We start from the raw sequence: 18539 nt of genomic DNA on the forward strand, positions 1-18539 counted from the left end.
CATGGCCCTCAACTCGTAGCCGGAAGTGACTTTCTTCCTGTTCAAAATAAAATAAAGAAGAAATTATTATATAAAACATGATAACATCTAATGTTATACCATCAGTTGTACGTATGCTCGTTAAATTATTTTTTTAAATATTTAATAAGATATATAATTTTAAAAAATCCGGAATTATACGAAGGAAAGTAAATTGCCATTTTTGGGTGCCATGTTACTTTAGCTATTAAAGTGGTGCAGAGATGACGTAGCTATTTTTACAGGCCAGGAGACTGGAAGGTAGCATTGCACTGGCTCCCTCGACAAAAAGCCAATGGGGGTTTTCCACTGGATTATTGCAGAAAATAAGTATATAATACGTGCATGCTTTTTTTCAGTGAGATTCTTCACAAATAAGCACCACTTCTAGGATTGAAGAGTGAATGCAATTGGCAGAAGTAAAAAGCTCATCTTCGGCTATAGACAAACTACACCACGGTTGCGTCACACAGCAAGTCGATAAAGGCGGACTAGTCAGCGTAATGACGTTTTACAGACAAAATATTGCAACCCCTTAAAACTTTTGTTAACGACAGACCTAATTTCAGGCATCTAACCCAAAACCCTTTTAATATTTCCGGGTTAGAAGAATCATCCCTGCAGTACTATATATATATATATATATATATATATATATATATATATATATATATATATATATATATATAAAATGTGTATGTCATAGTTATCACCATGAAACTTTCCACATTTACAATAAGGCAAATATTCTTTGTATTGCAAGTTTTCTGAAACTGGTTTGTGTCCAACTAGTTAGAATTATTTAAGATGACTGTGATGACACTATACTAGAAAATTATTTTAATCCTATTTGCCTACTGTACGTTCATCATCCAAAGCCCATATTGCCATTTTCACCGACACCATCGCCCCGCTCTCTGTCTCCCGCAGCCCCTCTGGTTGGCCAATGGACCATGGCTTGTTATACTCTATAGAAACTCTGATAGTTCAGTGGTCTGGACAGATATGGAACATCCTGAAGAAAGACTCTGGTATGATGCTGCACCAAGGCGACCACCCAGGCCCCAGCGTGGAGCTCCAGTTTTGGGCCACTCAGAAGGAAAACCTGCTGGGAATTCAGTCACAAGTATGACACTGGTTCTGTGGAAGTTGGCAGGGGTGCAGTCAATTCAATTCAAATTGACTTAGAGTACCAGTAATAGAGTGTTTAATTCATAGACCAGGTTTTAAGTCAACAAACCCCAAGACATAGCATACACTCCACTAATGACCCCAGTAATAAACATATTGTTTAATTTAAATTGTAAACACTGTTTACTGTGTCTAATAAAGTGGTCAATGAGTGTAAATCCTACTACGATGTTCACGTTTTCAGATCCAGAGCCCCAAAGCACAGCACATCATGGAGATCCTGAGAAGAGTCAAGAGCAGTTACTACTCCTCCTTCAAGGATATTTGCCTCAAAGTCAATGAGGGTATGTTACTCCTCATTTAGCAGTGCTAATTAATGATTTTCTTCATTCTATCATCTCTCACAGCACAACCTCTCAGTCATTGTGTTAATATGTACTGCTCCTACATCCAGAGTGTGCAGCTATTATTAATCAATTTTGCTCGAATACAAAAATAATGTGTGTGTTTTTTCTATGTTTGTCTGAATTTTATACATTTACATGAATCTTTGCCTTGCATTTTTTTGTGTGTCATCATTCTCATTTAGCAGTTGTGGTCAATGAGGCAATCACATTACCAATTTAAGAACACAACTATATTTTTAATTCTGGTAAATGACCTCTCTATGAGCATTATGTTATCTATTACTACTTCTGTATGTGATTATCCTAGCGGTGCTGGAAGCAGAGGACATAGATCTGTATCTACGCCCTCTCAGGAGACTGATCAGCAACCTAGAAGAGAGGACTTTCCCACAAGTAGATGCTCTACTGCCTCCTCTTTTCCACACACTCTGTCTCATCTGGAGCTGTTCTCAGTACTACTGCACTCCACAACGAATGGTGGTCCTCCTGCAGGAGTTCTGCAACCTGATCATTGAAAAAGTACAGTGATGCAGCTCAATGTATGTGTGACAGAGGGAAACACAATATTAATGATATTCTTAATATAATTGTGTGTCTGACTCCAGGCCTTTGCCTACCTCATCCCAGAAGAGCTGTTTAAGATGGAGCTCGAGGAGGGGGTGGAGAGAGTCCAGATAGCCATCTCAGTTCTGTGCACCTTCAAGCAATTGTTTCACACTCACCGGCAGCGGATCCCTGAGTACTACAGCCACAGCCAGGCCATCAAGCTGTGGGACTTTCCAGCTGCGCTTGTGTTCCAGCGTTCAGACCGCATCATGGAAAGGCTGCTTATGATCAAGGTGCATGAGTTGGTAATCGTAGCTCTGTAAATGTCCACATCTGGCTGTAAGAAGATGCCAGAACAATTTGCCCCAAGAAGACATTATTTCCATCACATTTACATCAACTGCTGTGTATTAATTGTTATGTATAGTTTTTGTATATAACTGAAGGTCTTTTATTTTTTAATCTGATTACCTCCATCCTATCACCCTGACCTATCAGTTGCTTTTCTTCTCTTATCTCTAGGAACTTTTTGCAACAGCACTGGACTTTCTGAAACTGGAGAAGGTTGAACTGGGTGGATCCAGAGGGAAAGTCCTCAGTGAAATGGTGTTCAGTATGAGTGAAGAGTTTCATGACCGCTGGAGGGCCCTCAGGGAGAGCAAATATGACTCCCTGGACTATACTGACGATGTGAGGCCGACACTGTGTTGAACTTGTTTTGCTGTCAACCTGCCATGTCATCAATAAACCCAAAGGGGTGATTCAGAGCAATTTGTGGCATTGGCAAGAACAGCCAAGTAATAAAAATAACTAATAATTATATGTTTTTGCCCCGCAGTACAGTTATTGAAAACTAGCAAAGTAAAGTAGTTGCTAAGCAACACGCAAGCATCAGTGACAGCAGTAATTATCAGTCAGTCCATCAATCTTATTTAATTTACTGGATATTTTACAGCTATTCCAACAGCTTCCAATGTGACTGCCAATTAAAACTGGAACTGAATCAGGAATTGATCTGTGTTATAATATACTTTTCGCAAGCGTGTGTTATTCCAGCCAATACTGATCAACTCAGCTAAGGAGAACTTAAAGTACAGCATTAAAATCTGATTGAATAAACATTAGACTCACATTTTTTTAATCAGGAAAGGGACTTAAAATATCCATAATTTCCTGTCTAATGCCCTCTTATGTACAGGATTTTGTGCGCCACTACAGACGTTTCATGGAGCAGAACAGAGATTTTGACCAGAGGCTAGGAACGGTCCTCAATCTGGCCTTCCAGCACTCCAAAAACCTGAAGTCAACCTTTAAGGTTCGTCTTTCACTCCGTGTCCCCTTCAACAATTCCAATTCTTTGTTTCGTGATATGCTCCCATGTGATTCAGGCAAAAGGTGTTGATCAGTCACGCTTTTTCAGTATCAGCATTAAAAGAGACAGTTTAACATATTAGCTTACTATGTTCACATTGATCTCATCTAAGAAGTATATCAGAATCAGAATCAGAAACCGTTTATTGCCAGGAATGTTTACACAAACGAGGAATTTTTTTTGGTCGGAAGGCATGACAAAGAAGTTCATTAACTGGAATTTCAACTTGTTGGTGGCTTAGATTAAAATCCAAGGAATCTCTAAAGTAAATCAGAACTATATTTCTGGATATCATACGACCTCCTCAATGTCTAAAATAAACTGCAGTATTGTTCTGTCCCATCTAGTTGTTGAAGATTTTCAGCACACTGCTCGAGAGACCTCGGATCCACCAGCTGTTCTCTCCTAACTACAATGTGTTGTTGGACATGTTCAACCAGGAAGTAGAAAGCTGCCAGATTATACTTGATCAACACAGAGATGGGGTAAGAGACAGAACATAAATAAATACTCTCAATGACCTAAAAATTGGAATATTGATGCACTTCCTTCAGAATATACAAAAAAAACAGCTGCCTCAATGCCATAGCTTGGATGTCTGAGTTTAATATGAACCATGTGTGTCACGTGCTATGAACGTCTTTTGAAAAAGTATTAACTTAAAGTAATAAACATGACTCAGTTAATTCAGGCTTTGTGTTTCAGCTGCGCTCAAGCTGTACTGTCCTGGGGAACAACATGCCGTCTGTGGCCGGAAACCTCAAATGGTCACAGGAGCTTCGGAATCGCATCCTCACCAATCGGAGCAATCTGTGCCAGCTGGCCCATATGTACGGACCAAGCACACTTATCACACACAGACATAATTATCTCACGCAACGACTGTCATGAAGCAGATCTGTTGTTGCGCCTCGTAAATGATATAATGTACATTAGAAGCAGCTCTAGTCACCGTGACACAAACCACTGCTTTGTTGACTGACGTTTTGAACCCTCAATTTGGGCATTTTGACCGTCGCCATCTTGGTTTTTGTCCGTTGCCAACCAGAAGTGACACGAGAGGGTGGAGCTAACATCATTTTTAGGTGATCAAAAGGTTGAGTAGAGTCACATCGGGTTTGGGAAATGTTGCAACAAATAAATTGCTTGCATACACAGTGCAAGAATACGGTTTATTTGGCAAACATTTACAAGATACAGATAACATTTATGTTTTACTTTTCTGGGGCTTTTTTCCCCCCTCTCTGCCTTCCAGGCCTCTGGGGTGTGCTGAAGCAGACGATGTCCTCCAAAAGTGTGAGCATATTCTGGAGATTCTTGACCAGCACGATGAAGAGCTGTTCTCAGAGTGGACGGAGGGCCTCGAGGACATCTGTCAAACCCACCTAAAGGAACCACTGCTCACACTGGACACTGATACAGGCCTATTCCAGGTCAACTTCAGTCCTGCAGTAAGCATAGAAGATGCAATCACCAAGATACTAATCACAGTCAAATTAATTGTTTAAATCTCATTATGTTGCATCCAGTGGAAAATGTGTGATAGACCTTCGACTACACAAGTCAATCCACATTTAAACATGTTTGTGTTAACACCACAAATATGAGGTTAAATCAGTTAAATGTGTCCATCTAGTATGATTATTGTGCTGCAACATATCACTGATTACTACAAAATGATAAGATATATAATTCATGAAAGCTTTTACATTTGCTACATTTCTTTTCTCAGCATCCAGTAGCAACAGTGGTTTGTTTACAGTTATCTGAGCAACTCAAATCAAACAAACAAGAGCAAGTGAAAAGTGCAACAGCAATGCATATGTATAACCAGCAACATCAAAATCAGACACTATAATCCAGGGTTTAACAATGTATCTGATGTACTATGAGCATCAGATAATGCACTGTCTATGTGTGTGCGTGTAACTTTGTTTCAATGTTAATGAGATTGCCACTTTCAGATGCTGATCCAATCTATACACGTTATAAGGAAACAAAACAATGAACTGCATTTTGGATTCATCAAATTCTCCTCCTGTCTCTCTGTGCCTGTCCCCAGTTGACATCGGTGCTCAGGGAGGTGAAGTATCTGGGGATGCTGAAGAACCAGAACATTTCTAAAGCAGCTCTCCAGCTCTACTCCAAACGGGAGAGACTCTACATGGTGGGTAACTCCGCTTCAGGTGTTGCATTGGATTAGCGTAAAACTTGACCTGTGATACATGTAGAAAAAGACCAGAGTGTTAACAACGCAATGTATGCTGTAGTACACACAGACACTGACCTTGGTGACCCAATGGTACAACCAGCTGCACAGCACTATCATGGCTATAGAGCTGGGGTTGGTGAAAGTTGAAATGGATGGGACGAGGCAACAGCTGGATCCGGCCCTCGGGGAGCTGAGCTGGGCTCATGACGACCTATGGGACTACATCCAGAGCACGCGAGACCTGGTCAAGGTACTGACCATTTCTTGTGTATTTTAAGGAGATATTTTTACTGCATTGTCAATAACAATAGTGTAATGCTAGTGAGTTTTTGATCTGTGCTCATGTTGTATTTTGCAGCATATTCAAAATATTCAGATTTATTTAGAGAAATATCTCAGTTGCATTTTGTGCTGGAATATAAAAAGTTATGGTTCATTTGAGAGCTTGTTCAATAGCAGTATCAAAAGCTGAGATGAAACTGTTGCCTGCCAATGTAACATGAATCCTGGCATTGTCCTGCTGTGGTCCAAGCCAGCTTTCTTCAATTATAGCAAACACTCCTAAAACCAAAAGCCCCATTCAGCTGTCAGTTGAAGGGATTATAATTACTGGTTGTCACGTAGTCTATCTTTTGCTATTTCCAGAGCATTTCTAGTCGTGTCCAGAAGAGCAAAGCTAACGTGGAGGCCATCCAGGCCCTTATGGGGAAATTCAGTCATCGTGCCTTCATCACCAGAAAGAGCCGTGGTTCTACTCTCCTCGTCTTCTCTGACATTGATGAGAGTGTTTCCAAACAGCATACGCTCATCACTAGCACAGGGGAGAAAATACACAAACTGCTGCAGGTATATCAACCTTACTCTTGGTCCTGGAGAGAAGGACTTATGCACTACAGATCATTCTCATATTGATATATATATCATTATCATATTTATTTGGACTTTTCCACTGTGCTCCAGGAAAGCCAGTCTCTGCTCGGTGTTTCGGACCTAGACAGCAGTGAGTGGTGGGCCTACACGGACTATGTGGACCGCATGATCCTGACAGGCTTCTCTAGTGCGGTGCGCTGCTCGCTGCAGTACCTCATGGACAACACGGATGCAGCCCAGTGCATTTCACCGCTGTTTGAGGTCCAGCTAGTACTCAACAGCAAGGAGATGACCTTTGACCCCTCGTTGGACTTCAGCCACAGTAGTAACTTCTATGATATTGTGGATAAGATGGTAACCAACATCACCAACATGGCGTCCTTCATTCCCAGAGTGGCAAAGCATAAACAACTGGATAACTATCAGGTGCTGTACCGATTAGATTATATGTGTATATGCAGAAATGTATCTGCACCCACACAGGCCCTTGTCATATGCTACCTCGCTTCTTTATCTTGTAGTGCGACATAAATGAAATGGGGGATTTGTCAGAGATGTGCCACGTTATCCGCTCACGGACACGTGCCGCTATCGCTAAAGTAAGTTCTACGTCTACTCATGGAAGCTCATATATGATGCTGACAGTTGTAAAGATTGTGCTGCTTTTCAGGTCAAAGAATACCAGGGATCGTTTGCCAGCTACCGATACCTCTGGACCGATGACAGGTCAGAAGTTTATGGCTCTCTGGCATTTTTTGTTTTACTTTTAGCAAATTACTTTATTACTGAAAAATACACAAATAAAAGTTATTGTGCATGTGTCCATTCAGTTAAAGAATTATATTTATCCTTAATATGGATATTTGCTGAAGGAATTCTTCCTTTTCACATCAACTTTCACAGGTCGGAATTTATGAGGCAGTTCCTGCTGTACGGTCACGTGTTAAGTACAGAGGAAGCCGAGCTGTATGCCGACTATGAGCTGAAAAAGAACCCACCCACCCTGGACAACTTCAAAGAACAGGTGTACTTCGAACAGCCTTTAACCGAAATTAACTTGACCACAGTTTAGTGTTTTTATGGAGCCGTTCAGTGCAACTATATCGCCTCTGGTCTTTTCCTCTGTCTGTGAGTCACTGCATCATTCTTCATTCCAGATCAACCTGTTTGAGTCTCTGTATGTGCGAGTGAGCAAGATGGAGGACAGTAGGGTGTTTTGTGGCTGGCTACAGCTAGACATCAGACCCTTCAAGCACACACTGATGAATGTCATCAAGAGGTGGAGCTGGATGTTCAAGGAGCACCTTCTCAACCACGTGAACCAGAGGTTAGACAAGCATGCACGTTTGCAAACACACTGAAATGTTTATGTCTACAAAAACAGATAAGAATTACCACAAAAAAATAGAATACCGAGCAGCAAATTATTGTGTGTTTAAAAACATTGTACGTAATTGTACATACACAACTGTTTTCTGGTTGTGATCTATGAGTCACAATGGCAAAAAAGTACTTTTTAAGTACCCCTAATTAAGGGGATGTAGTAGTTACTGCAAGAGATGCTTTTTATTTAAAATCATCATTGGAGTAACTTATTTTCTGTGCCTCACTTACGTCATCCTTCTCCCTCTCTTTCCTGCAGCGTGAGAGAATTATCGTCTTTTGTCCAGGACACGGCCCATGGTCTCTCTAACAAGGTGTCAGATGGCGACTATGCAGGCCTTGTGGACATCATGGGACACCTCATGGCCATACGAGACAGGCAGATCAGCAACGAGCAGCACTTTAAACCTCTCCAGTCTACTGCTGAGCTCCTTAAGACCTACGGACAGCAGCTGCCAGAGAGCGTCTACACACAGCTAGAAGTGTGGACCAATGCTCAAATTACACACATTTCTATGAGTGTTGGCAGATACATACATATATCATTACATTACATTCTCCCCTTTATTACCTTTAAAACACAGGAGCTGCCCGAGAAGTGGAAGAGTCTGAGAAAAATTGCATTCACAGTCAAACATGAAGTGGCGCCACTACAATCAAATGAAGTTTCAGTTATACGAAGGAAATGTGTCCGGTTTGAGGTGAGGCTGTGTGTGTGCGGGGTAGGATATCAACCTCTCACAAAGAGCTCGATATCTGAAATCGTCTCACTTTCTTTCCTGCATTATGTATGACTGACCCCCCCGAGTGTGCACTGTTGATAGATGGAGAAAGGGAGAGCATGCATAGAAACTGCAGCTTCGAAGTATCTTGAATGTGCAGGTTTCTTTTCATATTTTAGGTCAAGCAGCATGAGTTCAGGGAACAGTTTCGTATTGAGCCAATCTTTAAGATCAATGTGGAGAAGGAATATAAACTAATTGACAAGGTGAGCAGAGGGACTCGTACTTTTACCACCTGTTCAAAGTAGTGACTTCCCCTGTATATTTGAAACTATAACCATTCAAAACGAATATGCCTCCAGTCTAATCGTACGGTAGCAGTGATGGAGGGAGAAATGAAGAAGCTGCAGGACACAGCTGATCTGTTTGAGGTCAGTTTCCCAGATTACAAGCAACTGCGCCAGTGTCGCTCTGACATCATACTGGTCAAAGCAGTCTGGGACATGGTCATCTTTGTGAAGGTAAATGTTATTAAGCACATTTTGATTTCGTAGCTATGTTTGATTTGAAACCATTAACACAAGACAAAAGGAACTGCATGGTGAGGCTCAGTGTTTGACTGCGAGTTTCCACATCAGAGCCTATCTATTGACGACCTATGAGACTGTAGGGGAAAAGACTTTCCAGAACCACATATTAAATGCTCCCATTCTCCTCCCCATGCCAGACCAGTATAGAGGATTGGACCAGGACTCCATGGAAAGAGATCAATGTTGAGCAGATGGACATGGAGCTGAGGCGATTCGCCAAAGTATGACAAGCTTCCATAGCCAAACATTAAAATGATACATCTTTGCCAGGGCTGATAATAAGTGAATTCCTCTCATACTTCATGACTATCTCTATTGCACGTTGAAGGAGATGAAGATGCTGGATAAGGAGGTCCGGGTGTGGGACGTCTACTTGGGTCTGGAGTCGACTGTGAAGAACTTGTTGACCTCTCTAAGAGCCGTCAACGAGCTGCAAAACTCCGCTGTCAGAGAGAGACACTGGCAACAGCTTATGAACACCACTCGGGTATGAGACTCATACAGCTGCTGCTTCGTAATGTTACATACCAGCTGATTCAATAATGTTTCATTAATGATCATGCTCTGCACCGTACATACTTGCCATTCTATTGAGATCAGTTCTGTTCTTCTTCTTCACATACTCTACCCTCACAACCATCCTGCCAGCTCATGTCCAGGCCTATAGTGACCAGCACAGTTCAGTGAACCCAATTATTGGGATCTGAAATCTGATCACACTCATGGCCGCCGTGTATTCCTTTTCGTCCGCAGGTCAGGTTTGTGATGGGGGAGGGCACCACCCTGGGAGACCTTTTGGAATTACAGCTTCATCGGGTGGAGGATGACGTCAAAAACATAGTGGACAAGGCTGTTAAAGAAATGGCCATAGAGAGAGTAGGTATCATAAAAAACAACCTGTTGTAGAATAGTGTCCTGTATATATATTTTGTCCCAACATGTTTTACCATTTGCTTGAAAAGTAGATTTAAAGAATGAAATCCCTGAATAGTATGCCGAAATTGGATACAAAACATCATGACAAGTTTTTCCTCATCTTCAAAGGACATTTCGTCAGGAAACGTTTCCTTTTATTAACTTAGGTGCTGGCAGAGATAACCCAGACGTGGAGTGTTATGTCGTTGTCATATGAGACTCACACCAGCACAGGAACCCCTCTGCTCAAAGCCGATGAGAATCTGATCGAAACACTGGAGGACAACCAGGTGAGCCTGATAACTAAACTGTGTTTATCTAAACTGATATATAGTCAATTCCAATGTATTATTACTAAGTAATCATTTTTCATACTGAACGTGAGGTCCTGGGACAGGGATGTTGTATGTGTACAGATTGTAAAGCCCTCTGAGGCAAATTTGTAATTTGTGATATTGCGCTATACAAAATAAACTGAATTGAATTGAACTGTAACTTTGATGTCAGTCTGTCTCCATGGCATTAAGGAGGCAACTATTCTAAACAGAAAATCCAATGAAACATATTGAAGGGTTATTAATAGTTTAATGTATCTGAACATACATTAAAGAGGGTTCTTACAGATCATCATCTGAAGCTCCTCCGTTTCTCTATCTTCAGGTGCAGCTGCAGAACATCCTGATGAGTAAGTACGTTGAGTATTTCCAGGCCGAGGTGAGTGGATGGCAGAGGAAGCTGATGGTGGCTGACCTGGTGATCTCCTCCTGGATGTCTGTCCAGAGGACCTGGGCCCACCTCAACAGCCTCTTCGCCAACAGCCACGACATCCGGTGCCAGCTGGCCAACGATGCAGAGCGCTTCCAAGGAATTCACACTGACTTCCAGGTACCACATAATGCATGAGAGCACTGGCCTGTAGGCGTCCACCTCACTGCATCGTTATGCTGTGGGGTTTTACTCCTACTTTTCTCGCCCAGAACTTGATGACTGAAGTGGTGCAGAACAGTAATGTGCTCGAGGTAACCAACCGGCCTGGCTTCCTGGAGAACCTGGAGATCTTGCAGCAGAGGCTGTCTGTGTGCGAGAAGGCCCTGGCCGAGTACCTGGAGACCAAGAGACTCACCTTCCCCAGGTTTTACTTTGTCTCTGCCTCAGACCTGCTGGAGATTGTCTCCAAGGGAACACAGCCCAAACAGGTGACGGATTACAATTTGATTATGTTTTCCAAGAGAGAACATATAGAGAGATAGTCAGCATATTTTAGTTATCAGTTCATTATATGTGTTTCCGTGTCTTGTGGAGATAAGACTGAAAGATAATTTTCTTTTTTCATTTACTTTAAATTCCAGTCGAGAGATTACTCTCCATAAACAACAAAACCTTTAAAGTGTAAATGGAATTATAGTCCATGTGTGTCTTTTTCCAGGTGACCAGACACTTGCTGAAGCTGTTTGACAACATAGCAGATCTTCGCTTCAAGGACTCAGACAGAGGTGGAGGAGGGGACGGCGATGGGGAGGCAGTTGCTATAGGGATGTACAGCCGAGAGGGCGAATATGTTCCATTCTCTGAGCCATGTGTTTGTGAAGGACAGGTATAACAAATAATAATTGGTGTGTGCAAATACAGTACAGTTACACTGCTGTATTCATGTATCACATTACTATGGTCTTGCTATAATTAATAACTTTCTCTGTCTTGTTTGATTTTGTACAGTTCGTATGTAGTTGTATGTGTGTACAGTTGCCATGTGTAATACTTTGCCTTTTTCAAATATTATATAGCATAGAATAATATTTGTCTTTGTGCTTTAAGATGTGGTGTCTTTCTTCAGGCAGAGTGTTGGTTGAGTGCCTTAGAGAGCACCATGCGTTGCACAGTCCGAAAAGAGATCCAGGAGGCCGTAGCTGCCTATGAGGACAAACCACGAGACCAGTGGCTGTTTGACTACCCTGCACAGGTATGATGATGTACAGTCTGTAGAATAATGGCTTTACCTTAATGAACGACACACAAACAATCCGTTATCTGCCATCTGTTTTCTTTTGCATATCCACAGGTAGGGTTGACTGGTAGTCAGGTATGGTGGGCCACAGATGTGGGCATTGCCTTTGAGAGGGTGGAAGAGGGATTTGAGACAGCCCTCAAAGACTACAACAGAAAACAGGTAGCGCTGTAAATCCTGAGGATGGTGTGCAAACACCATGGTTGATTTGTTCAGTGATACATTCTGTTTTCTTTTCAAGATCACACAGCTGAACTCACTGATCCACATGCTGCTCGGAGATTTAACTCCTGGAGACAGACAGAAAGTTATGACTGTCTGCACCATTGATGTCCATGCTCGAGACGTGGTAGCCAATCTCATAATGCAGAAGGTAATGCTGAAGTGAAACATATCTGCTGAATTATCCCTTCCTGTTGGTTATACTGTATGTGTCTCTTAGGTGACAACCGGCCAGGCCTTTGCATGGCTCTCCCAGTTACGCCACCGCTGGAATGACGAAACCAGACACTGTTACGTCAACATCTGTGACGCCCAGTTTCAGTTCAGCTATGAATACTTGGGGAACACTAACAGACTGGTCATCACTCCACTTACTGACAGGTATGCATACTGTGTAGTATTGTATGCTCCACCAATGCACAGATTGTACACATTAGTAAATAGATGGTTAATGACCTCCGTTTGAACAGGATGAAGATAGACATTAGTAATGCACTCCCGGGCAAAATCACAAATCATAAATTTGCCTAAGGGGGGAACTGCTGTTCTTTCAATCCTCGCACCCCATATAAAACACTTTCACTGGGAAAAAATGTAATCAAAAGTCCATCAAAGAGCAACGGAGGAGCGATCCCTCTCCCAGGACGGGCAGACGTGCAATAGATGTTGTTTGTACAGAATAAGCATCAGAAGAAAATGACGAGCCATGTGACAAGAATGACACAGAATGGGAACAAATGGGAACAAAATTGATAAGTGTGAATGTCAAGCAACTTCCAGGTGTCGACAAACAACTCAAGCCTGAACCACATGACCTCCTCACCACCATGCAACCTGGAAAGAGGACAGACTTCACATACACTTAAGAAGCAAACTGAAGCATTCATTCACAAAGACAGGACAATGAAACACAGAGGGAGAAAGAGAGAGGTGAGAGGACAGGCTGAATCTTCTGGAGGATGGTAATTCAGCTCCAACATCTGGAATGAGGCACAGACAACCAGGAGAGAGAGAAAGAGATAAAGAAAGAGGTAGAGAAAGAGGTACCGGGACGACTGAGGGTCCAGCACACTCCCTTTTCTCAAAAATACAGTGCTCCAGTCAAGTTGGTTAGTGGTTGAAAGTTGGTATCTCCCATACAATTAGCTGTAAATGGACGAAACAAGTGTTTCCATGTCCTTTAATAAATGAATGGCAACAAATACATTAGTCCATTGAATCCAAACTGTTACTATCAATTTTCTTTCTTTTAGGTGTTACATAACCCTGACCCAGTCCCTACATTTGACTATGAGTGGTGCCCCTTCAGGCCCAGCTGGCACCGGTAAGACGGAAACTACCAAAGACCTTGGACGCTCCCTGGGCATCATGGTATATGTGTTCAACTGCTCAGAACAGATGGACTACAAGGTAGCACTGGCAATACAGACGTTCTCCATGGTGTCCATTTATGTCATATTTACTCCAATCATATTGTTGTTTATGTGCATTAAGCCCTTGATCTTAACCCCTCTGTCTCCGTCACATGTCTTCAGTCCATAGGTAACATTTATAAAGGTCTGGCTCAGACAGGGGTGTGGGGGTGCTTTGATGAGTTCAACAGGATCTCAGTGGAAGTGCTGTCAGTGGTAGCTGTGCAGGTCAAGACTATACAGGATGCTGTACGCAACAAGAAGCAAAGGTGCATGTGGAAATAATGACGTGCTTTATAAACAATCTATATATTTATTACTTAATTTGTTTGCTAATCCAGTCTGAGATTTATATACAGACCTGTCCTGTGTGTATGTAGGTTCCATTTCTTGGGAGAGGAGATTGATCTGAAGCCAACGGTGGGGATCTTCATCACTCTGAACCCAGGTTACGCTGGCAGGGCGGAGCTCCCAGAGAACCTCAAGGCTCTATTCAGGTCTGATATAAACTAAGATTTTAAGTCCAAGAGTTAACAAAAACCAAAGAGCACTAATTAAAAGCGGGTTTGCTTACTGTTCAGGCCATGTGCCATGGTGATCCCGGACTTTGAGCTGATCTGTGAGATTATGTTGGTGGCAGAAGGCTTCATAGACGCTCGTCTGCTGGCACGCAAGTTCATTAGTCTCTACACTCTTTGTAAGGAGCTGCTCTCCAAGCAGGTACATAATGCCACTTTCTACTTAATTTAAAGGACACTGCATATATTCTAACTATTCCTTGTGCTATTACAGGATGGACACTATTTAGCAGGCTAATATGGATGTGAAATGAATTAAAATGTTTGCCCTCTGGCCAATCATCATTGGGAAATACTTAGCACACACATTTAGCAAGTAACACGTAAAGTTCCGAAGACTGATCCAACTCTAGGGTCTCTATTTTAAGCTTATAAAAAGGTATTAATCATCACAGCCCACTTATTCCACTATACTCTTTTGCACATAGTAAACACATATGTGTATATATATATATATCTCTCTTACTTTCATTCAATGTGTTTTGTCTTTGCGCTGCTCATTGTGATGGATTAAAATACTGTTGGTCTGCTTTAAATATCATCTACTGTATTGGAAGACAAAAATCCTCTAATGAAGAAAGTGACATATTATAGTCCTTGCTTTCATTGCTCGAATTGTTCATTCCCTTTAACTGTTAGGATCATTATGATTGGGGTTTGAGGGCTATCAAATCAGTCCTGGTTGTGGCTGGATCTCTGAAGAGAGAGGACCGGAGCAGACCTGAGGAACAGGTATAGTGAGGAACAATCATATGGCTTGTAGCTGCATTTGCGCAGTGGCATTCATAATGTGCTTTCCTTCCCAGGTGCTGATGCGGGCACTGAGAGACTTTAACCTGCCCAAGATAGTGACCAGTGACGTGCCGATATTCCTCGGGCTCATCAGTGACCTGTTTCCTCAGCTGGACGTACCCAGGAAGAGAGACCCTGAGCTGGAGAACGCTGTCCGTCAGTCAGTCAGTGAACTGCGCCTGCAGCCGGATGAGAACTTCATACTTAAGGTGCCTCATAAGTGCTCCTCTGCTTTGTGAGAAATTAAAATGCCTCTATTTCAGTCGTGGTACCAAGAGATTTGTTTTTGGTGAAAAAAAAGGCACAAAGTTAATCATTGTGTTTATTAATATATTTATAGTATAATTATAATTCTGAATTGCAATTTTGATGCACAGTATACTTAATTCCTTTGGGAACATGAATGACGACATACTCATCGGTCTGGTATTGTGAGAAACATACACAAGCGGTTCCTGCGGATCAAAGCGTACCTCACACCAAAGACGAGCAATAAGAATTACGAGCCAATCTTCTCGCTGTTGGTCTTGTCTACTTTTGTTTGTTTTGTTTGCTCCTTGTCTTTCTATTTAGTTGTGTTCTGTTTGTCTATGCCCTATGTAAAGCATCTTTGAGTGTCTAGAAAAGCGCTATTTACATTTTAAGTATTATTATTATTATTATGTAGATCTACAGAGAAAAATTGAGACAGTTTCATAAACTGTTAATAATTAATAGTGTTGGTCCTGTATGATTCATTGTTTGTGTTTCTTCAGGTGACCCAGCTGGAAGAGCTGCTGGCTGTCAGACACTCTGTGTTTGTAGTAGGCGGACCAGGAACTGGAAAAAGCCAGGTTAACTTCTGAATACTATATGCTAGATTCAAGGAAGAGTTGAATTTTACTGTTCTCATATCTGCGGACTATCTAGAGAGACGATAAGGGGTTTGCCTTTTTGTGCACATTTATATATATATATATAATGTTTATTCATCAGATCTTGAAGACTCTCCATAGAACCTATGCAAACATGAAAATGAAGCCTGTGTGGAATGATATAAACCCTAAAGCTGTGACTACAGACGAGTTGTTTGGATACCTGCACCCTGCTACCAGAGAGTGGAAAGATGGTGAGGAACTTGAGGATTTTACAAGAAATTGTAATAAACTGTAAATGATGATCGAGGGACCCAGTGTTTACTCCATACTGTGGATCGCTGTCGAGCAGGAGTTATTTTGGTGCCAAGATCATAATTTATTCCCAAGCCTCTAAGCAGAATTAATTAGAATGTATTAGAGTACTTTTTCTGATACAGAGTTAGCTCCTATCTGAACAGTTTTGGTATGAAATCATTTGACATGAGTTTGCTTTAGTGCAAAATTAAGTGATAGTATGTGCCCCAGTGATGGTGTGGTGATGGTATTGATATGCCACTCTATGTTTTACTCTTTACTTTACTTTAGGTCTGTTTTCCTCTACAATGAGAGAGCTGACGTCAGTGGGTCATGGTGGACCCAAATGGATTGTTCTGGATGGAGATATTGACCCGATGTGGATCGAATCACTCAACACAGTCATGGATGACAATAAGGTCAGAGTGCATCTTTGTTCTCTGATTGATTTCCGTTCTTCTAATGAATGAGTTTCTCCTTTACCCAAAGGTTTGAATATCTCCATGTCTACATCCACTGACCAACAATTTGAACATACATTTTTGCCAGTGTCAGTCCCTTGCTGCTGCTGTATATACTACAAATATTCTGTCCAGGTTTTGACGCTTGCCAGTAATGAAAGGATCAGCTTGTCCTCCTCCATGCGTCTACTTTTTGAGATCTCTCATCTGAAGGCTGCTACTCCAGCTACTGTGTCCAGGGCAGGGATACTCTTTGTCAACCCACAAGACCTTGGCTGGAGCTCGTAAGACACACACACAAGCACAAGCACAAACACAAACACAAACACAAGCACACCTGTGAAATCATGGACGGTTGTTTAGCGGTGCTGTCTTAACTGTATGTCCAGGTATGTGACGAGTTGGATAGACACCCGACTGGCCCAATCGGAGCGAGCCAACCTCACGATTCTGTTTGATAAGTATGTGCCATACTGCCTGGAACAAGTCCGCTGCAACCTGAAAACCATCACTCCCATACCAGAGAACAGCATGGTGCAGGTGAGAGCACACCACATGCTCATTGTGTATCGACTGTGGCTCAGTGGTAAGCAGGGTTGTTCTTCAATCAGAGGATCGGCGGTTCGATCCCTGGCTCTGCTAGCCGATGTCGATGTGTCCTTGGGCAAGACAATTAACCCCAAATTGCCTACGGTGTATGAATGTTAGTTACTCCTGATGGCCAGGTGGAATCAGTGTATGAATGATGACAAGTAATGTGAAAGCGCTTTGAGTGGTCTGAAGACTAGAAAATTGTGATACAAGTACAGGTCCATATCTCACCAACAGGCCAAAGAGTCTCAGTCAATGTGTCACAAACACGCAAATATGTTGAATTTCGATGTTGTTCTTTTTGCATATTACCAAAGAACAATGTGTCACTTTGTACAAACCAATCAGATGTCACATGTTTGTGTTTTGGCCAATCAGACACTGTGTTCCTTGTTGGACTGCCTGCTGACAGAGGACAACACTCCTGCTGACTCGCCCCGAGAACTTTATGAGATCTACTTTGTTTTCGCCTGTGTCTGGGCCTTTGGAGGGGCTCTCTTCCAGGATCATGTGTGTGGTGACTAAATGTTTGCTTGATGAGCTAACTCCATTTTTACTGTAGTGTTTTGCATACGTAGATAACTAAGATTATTATGTTACATAATGATAATATGTTTTCCCAAAAACCGGTTCAGCTGAATGACTATCGGACCGAATTCAGCCGCTGGTGGTCTAAAGAGATGAGAGCGGTGAAGTTTCCTTCCCAGGGCACCGTCTTTGACTATTTTATTGACTCCGAGACAAAGAAGTTTACTCCCTGGAGCGAGAAGATGGAGCCGTTTGAGCTGGAGCCTGATGTACCATTACAGGTAATGATGTGTGTGGGGGGTGTACATCATGTTTGCACTCATTACTGATCTCATTGTAAACAAGCCCTTTCAGTCAGGTCACGTGCTGTGTGTTTCAGACTGTTTTGGTTCACACTCCAGAAACCATTTGTCTGACCTACTTCATGGACCTGCTGCTCCTGAGAGGAAAGCCTATCATGTTAGTAGGCAACGCCGGAGTGGGCAAGACCATCCTGGTGTCTGATAAAGTTGCCAAGTTGAAGGAGGACTTCATGGTGGCTAAAGTCCCCTTCAACTACTACACCACGTCAGCCATGCTGCAGCGTAAGAAACACAGGAAGGAATACAAACACATTAGGCGGATTTGTGCTTA

The 18539-nt window shown here is 42.2% G+C and overlaps 1 protein-coding gene across 1 annotated transcript in view; it reads left to right on the forward strand.

Moving 5' to 3' along the window:
* Window positions 1-1051: 1051 nt before the first annotated feature.
* The window catches only part of dnah9l (dynein, axonemal, heavy polypeptide 9 like), a 37850-nt gene continuing 20362 nt past the window's right edge, over window positions 1052-18539 (forward strand). Inside the window, exons 1-46 of the mRNA XM_034555244.1 lie at window positions 1052-1144; window positions 1394-1493; window positions 1864-2075; window positions 2162-2395; window positions 2625-2792; window positions 3301-3417; window positions 3822-3959; window positions 4180-4304; window positions 4730-4925; window positions 5537-5641; window positions 5745-5936; window positions 6332-6532; window positions 6647-6982; window positions 7078-7155; window positions 7227-7282; window positions 7460-7580; window positions 7714-7883; window positions 8199-8421; window positions 8524-8640; window positions 8841-8927; window positions 9024-9182; window positions 9389-9472; window positions 9580-9738; window positions 10005-10127; window positions 10334-10456; window positions 10827-11051; window positions 11144-11362; window positions 11593-11760; window positions 12001-12126; window positions 12226-12333; window positions 12413-12544; window positions 12614-12774; window positions 13647-13803; window positions 13929-14074; window positions 14186-14302; window positions 14387-14525; window positions 15023-15115; window positions 15190-15384; window positions 15931-16008; window positions 16151-16283; window positions 16618-16745; window positions 16923-17071; window positions 17177-17327; window positions 17757-17888; window positions 18014-18187; window positions 18286-18490. Of these exons, the coding sequence (XP_034411135.1) occupies window positions 1052-1144; window positions 1394-1493; window positions 1864-2075; window positions 2162-2395; window positions 2625-2792; window positions 3301-3417; window positions 3822-3959; window positions 4180-4304; window positions 4730-4925; window positions 5537-5641; window positions 5745-5936; window positions 6332-6532; window positions 6647-6982; window positions 7078-7155; window positions 7227-7282; window positions 7460-7580; window positions 7714-7883; window positions 8199-8421; window positions 8524-8640; window positions 8841-8927; window positions 9024-9182; window positions 9389-9472; window positions 9580-9738; window positions 10005-10127; window positions 10334-10456; window positions 10827-11051; window positions 11144-11362; window positions 11593-11760; window positions 12001-12126; window positions 12226-12333; window positions 12413-12544; window positions 12614-12774; window positions 13647-13803; window positions 13929-14074; window positions 14186-14302; window positions 14387-14525; window positions 15023-15115; window positions 15190-15384; window positions 15931-16008; window positions 16151-16283; window positions 16618-16745; window positions 16923-17071; window positions 17177-17327; window positions 17757-17888; window positions 18014-18187; window positions 18286-18490 (6853 nt within the window). The remainder of the gene's footprint in view (window positions 1145-1393; window positions 1494-1863; window positions 2076-2161; window positions 2396-2624; window positions 2793-3300; window positions 3418-3821; window positions 3960-4179; window positions 4305-4729; window positions 4926-5536; window positions 5642-5744; window positions 5937-6331; window positions 6533-6646; window positions 6983-7077; window positions 7156-7226; window positions 7283-7459; window positions 7581-7713; window positions 7884-8198; window positions 8422-8523; window positions 8641-8840; window positions 8928-9023; window positions 9183-9388; window positions 9473-9579; window positions 9739-10004; window positions 10128-10333; window positions 10457-10826; window positions 11052-11143; window positions 11363-11592; window positions 11761-12000; window positions 12127-12225; window positions 12334-12412; window positions 12545-12613; window positions 12775-13646; window positions 13804-13928; window positions 14075-14185; window positions 14303-14386; window positions 14526-15022; window positions 15116-15189; window positions 15385-15930; window positions 16009-16150; window positions 16284-16617; window positions 16746-16922; window positions 17072-17176; window positions 17328-17756; window positions 17889-18013; window positions 18188-18285; window positions 18491-18539) is intronic.

The sequence above is a fragment of the Cyclopterus lumpus genome, chromosome 17 (genome assembly GCF_009769545.1).
Source record: "Cyclopterus lumpus isolate fCycLum1 chromosome 17, fCycLum1.pri, whole genome shotgun sequence".
In the NCBI taxonomy this organism is placed as follows: Eukaryota; Metazoa; Chordata; class Actinopteri; order Perciformes; family Cyclopteridae; genus Cyclopterus; species Cyclopterus lumpus.